Source organism: Lupinus angustifolius, chromosome LG11 (genome assembly GCF_001865875.1).
Source record: "Lupinus angustifolius cultivar Tanjil chromosome LG11, LupAngTanjil_v1.0, whole genome shotgun sequence".
Classification (NCBI taxonomy): Eukaryota; Viridiplantae; Streptophyta; class Magnoliopsida; order Fabales; family Fabaceae; genus Lupinus; species Lupinus angustifolius.
This window is the reverse complement of record NC_032019.1, coordinates 33,217,655-33,222,436: the sequence shown is the minus strand read 5'-3', so window position 1 is coordinate 33,222,436 and position 4,782 is coordinate 33,217,655. Positions and strand designations below refer to the sequence as shown.

At 34.1% G+C, this 4,782-nt stretch overlaps 1 protein-coding gene across 1 annotated transcript; it reads right to left on the bottom strand.

Annotated features, from left to right (window-relative positions):
• On the bottom strand, window positions 299-4,233 carry LOC109359922. Its single transcript, XM_019604617.1, has 9 exons — window positions 4,095-4,233; window positions 3,393-3,499; window positions 3,189-3,311; window positions 2,830-2,923; window positions 1,924-1,998; window positions 1,767-1,849; window positions 1,431-1,503; window positions 1,038-1,350; window positions 299-374 (listed from the first exon to the last, which is right to left on the bottom strand). The coding sequence occupies exons 1-9, from the start codon at window positions 4,231-4,233 to the stop codon at window positions 299-301; spliced, it is 1,083 nt and encodes a 360-aa protein (XP_019460162.1).

Below are 4,782 nucleotides of genomic sequence, written 5' to 3'. Positions count from 1 at the left end.
TGCATTATGAAATGGTTTATGTCTAACTTATAAAGTAGAAGAATGACTACAATCAAATTTATAATCCACTAATACTACACCCCAAATGTCCAATTTTCATGTAATTATCTTTGCATCAGCGCATCTAGTTAGCTTGATCATCATTCATGATTGTCGGGAAAATAAGAAATTGTATCTATACACTGTCAGGGTAATAACATTTACACGGTGAACCATTCATGTGTTGATAATGTAAAAAATTCTTACACGGTGTCGGAAAATAATATGTACATTATATGGTACTGGTGCACTCATCAAATCATGCAGTAAAAATCTTCCTCACCTTCTTCATGTTCCTCCTACAAACAGGGCAAGTGCCAGAAGCCTCTGCTATCCTGCAAAGATAATATTGGAAATACATCACAAGAATAAATATGATCTATAGAATAAATATTAGCAAAGTGGCTAAACATATTTTAATTTGCATGTCAAAAACCATCTTCAGTAAATGGGAACCAGATTTTTGAACAAACCATTATACTAATTTACTCTTATTCTTGGACATTGTGCTAGTTGGTGAATTGTTGCAAAAATACTATAGGAAAATATCACGGAAAAATGACTAGAGGAGTGTATATTTGAACCAGTAACACACTCTTTTTAGTTGGTATAAGGCTCTGTTAGATCCTTAGAATAACCAAAACGTCAAGGGTTCGATTCCTGGGAATGACACTTGTTGGGAGGTGCAGTCACGCACCCCGAAAGGGATTAGTTCATTACCCATAAGGTGAAGGTATACCCTCAATAGTACCCCAAAAAATATGAACTCCACCCAATAAAAAGTGTGTTAAAGAAACTAAGTGTGTTGTTAGCATTTCTCACATTTGAATAGTCCTACCAACTAACTCTCCAACTCCCGTTTCATAGCCATAGCCAAGAGGCATTTCCAAAAGCTTTAGAAAGTGAAAATGGCACTAATTCAGATATGGAAACTATCATCAAACAAAATTGGTCTAGGAATTTAGTAGTGTTAGTTTGAAGTAGTAACAATGAAGTACCTAGTTCCACATGCAAAACAAGCCACACAATGACCACATGGAAGGAAGAAGCATTCCCTTGGAGCATCAAAACAAATTGCGCAAAGCCGACGGCTATTATTACTGGCTTCATCATCCCCTAAAGACATCCCATCAATGGTAAAGTCAAGATCTTCATCACCCTGTGACATTGAATCATATGATGAGCCAGAACTTGAAAGCAAATGGTCTCTCTGAGGTGCTGGTTCCTCATATCTAACTCCTCTATCTTCATGGGCATATCGGAACTTGCTCAAGAAGTTGAAGCACCAAAACATAAGCAAAGTCACTCCAACTGTAGGGAGATATGTATCAGAAATGGTAACATGTGAAACTATATAAGATTTGTAACATAAAGTAATTTGAAGAGTATACCTATGCCAATAATATATGTCACCCATCTTGGTCCATAGGACAGTTTGACAAACCAATCATCATTGGATGTGCTCTAAACCAAAAAAGAAAGCATAAATAACCAATAAAAAGCAAGGGAATTGAAATATATTCATATTCTCTATTACAGATTATAAAGAAGGAGAATGTTAAGTGCTAACTAGTGCCTTGGTTAAGGAGCAAAAAGTAATATAATTGTACTGGAAAATTGTATTCGATGCTATGAAAATTAAGAAGTTGTATTTTCAAATATAAACTCTCTATAGTTGGAATCCTTGAGTGCCAGTTAGCAAGTATCATATAGGATTGCTGAAATACCTCCGCCTCCTCCTCATTAAAACTACCCAATGCCACATAATAGCTCGACGACTTGAATATTTCTTGCGTAATAATACCAGTTCCTGCAAATGAAAAACCATCAAAATAGGATATTATGAACCCAAATGTTGTTTTTTTACCACCATCTTACTCTTACCGTGGATCACGTTCCATGACAGAGTTGTGTTAGGATATGTTGGGTGCTCCAACCACTCAGTTAGGCCTTCAACCTCTGCAAAAAAGAGTCTCAAAGTAACATGTTTACTAAGCACAGTATAGCATGCCAATATTTGGTATGACCTAAAATAATAACCATGAATTTGCAATTATGCAGTAACATAAAGAATATAAACAAAAAATAGTTATGTGACTAAAACCAGTAAGGATATTGCAAAGATAATTTTGAGTAATGACTAATGTCTATGATAGGTGAAACTCAGCCTCAGAATTAAGGTCTTAGGGACAAACTCAAATCAACTATCTCAATTCGGGTAAATTCTTGAGCTTCGCGATACATTGCCTTTACAAATTGTGTTGTGTATACTTTTTACAAGTAACTAAAGAGCTGCTCCAAGTATGATGGAAGAACTAGAAAAAAGTCCTGCCACGAATGCTATGCCAGGTTTTGTTTTGTTCAGTAAGAAAATAGATAACTTTAGAAAAGTGACACAACGGGGTTGTCTAAAAGGCTTTGTCTTATGAAGAAGTTATACATATTATCTGTTTTGTCTTGCATTCACAGATCAGTAAGAGGCTTTGAAGGAAGTTCTACTGAAGCAAACTCATGCTACAGAAACTCAAAAAATGGAAAATAGAAACCACTGAAATATCTACTGAAGCAAACTTATGTTATGTGTATATCTTCCATCTCAACCTTTAGGCATTGGTCTTACACAAACTGATTCTGATATTAAATCAGAGAGAAATTGCTTCCATGGCCTTCATTAAACAATGATGTGAGATACTGGCAAAATGGTAAGTAAAGAATGTGTGGTAGTTCCATAAGAAAGAAACTCGCAAAATGGAAAATAGAAACCACTAAAATCTCTCCTAGAAGGATTACCTTTTCCAATTACAAGGAAAATGGAGGATCTCTTGGAGCTCAAGCGATATGAAATATTTACTTCAGACCCTTTATTTAGATAATATATCCACTCCTGGCAAACACATAAAAAATAGGTATTATTAAAACAACTCCATGACTTCAATAATAAGATCAAGTACAAGGTTCTAACGATCCACGGCTGCAATTGTGGGCACAATATTGCAGATTTTGTTGTCTCTACAACCGCATTGCAACCTCGTGCAATTTCTAACAATTACTATAAACACAGCCTGATTGCAATCATAATCACAAGTTATAACCTTGAGTATAATAGTCCTCAATTATGAAAATATAGAGAAATGTATGTATATACTTGCCTTATGTGAGTTAGAGAGAATAGCTACATTAAGAGTTTGTGCCCAAGTAGTGACCATATCAGGAGGTGGATATGTATATGAACCATACAGCATAGGTCCTGGCTTTGACTCTAAGTTCTCTACCTAATGCAAAACAAACCATTACAATGCTGCTAACTACAAATCCAAAACAAATAACAATGATATGCAGTAACTGAAACTGACCTTCACGTATTGTACAAACAAAGGGCTGGGTTGAAACACGAGCGAAGATTCTGGTCCAAGTACATGGTTCCTCGACCCATAAACCCCAAGTATCATTGTCATTGCAACTTAATGTAGAAATGTTATTTCAGAATCCAAAAAACAAAAGAGAGAAAAGGAAAATGCAACATGAAGAACAAATTCATACAACCATATCTACAATATTGGACATAGTTCTTGAAGATATGTAACCTAAGTAGCATTCAGTCCCTAACTATTTAATCAAGAACTAACTAATTTATTAACACTGTACAATTTTAGGATCGGATTGATAATCCTATCCTTTTTAATTACCACCTTCAATCACAGTTATAGGTTTTGCTGCAACATTCAGAATCTCATCTTGATTTAGTTTGCAGCTGCATTCACTACATTCTTTGTAATTGTGACAAATAAATTATTACTATAACATCTACTCCAACCGCATCATTTCAAAATGCTTTCTTTTGCTAATTCACACGACTCGAACCTTAAATCTTACTTAGTAACACACGCCATTATCGGCCAAGATTTTATTTAATAATAAAAGTTTCGAGTTGCTCAGTTGGTAGAGTTGTAGACATAAAGTGTGAAAACTCGATTCCATAGGTCGAATCCCGACAATTGTGCAATTTTCCTCTTCCCTTCCAAATAAGAATAAAGAAGAAGAATTGGTTCGCTTACCAAAGAAGCAAAGGGTGAAGAGGATGGAGAAGCATGAGAAGGTTTCAGCCCAAAGAATGATACCCCATTGTAGTGTTCTTCTTTGGGTGATGGTGCTCTGTCCATGTTCATTGGAGGAGTTGGAAGAAGGGGTAGTCATGGAGTGTGGTTTCACCATTGGAGTGAAGAAATCAATGACTTGTTAGTTAAACCATGAGTGTTTTGGTTTCAATGGTAGTTGTTATGACCGTTATTTCTCACTTTTTCTATCTACACTCGTATGAGTTTTTAATAAATAAAAAACACTATAAAATCAATAAACAAATCCAATATAATAAATTTAAGAAGAGGTCCTCTTCATTATTAATTTTGATATTTATAACATCAATCCAAATTTTATCCTATCAAAATGTGAGTTTTACTGGGATTTTGTTTTTCGGGATCGATAATTTGGGATTTTATTTTCTCAATTCCAAAGTTTTAATTAAAAATTAAAAGATATGTAGACAAAAATATTAAAAAAATATAATTTATAAATTTATTATTAGAAATAACAATCTATTTAATTTTAGAGGCATGATAAAAGTATGATGTAAGATGAAAATATAATTTTTTAGTATACATAAAATATAATATATGGCAAGACAAAATTATAACGTTTATCCACTCAATGTAAACTATAGGTAATACAAGCATTTCAACGTTAATA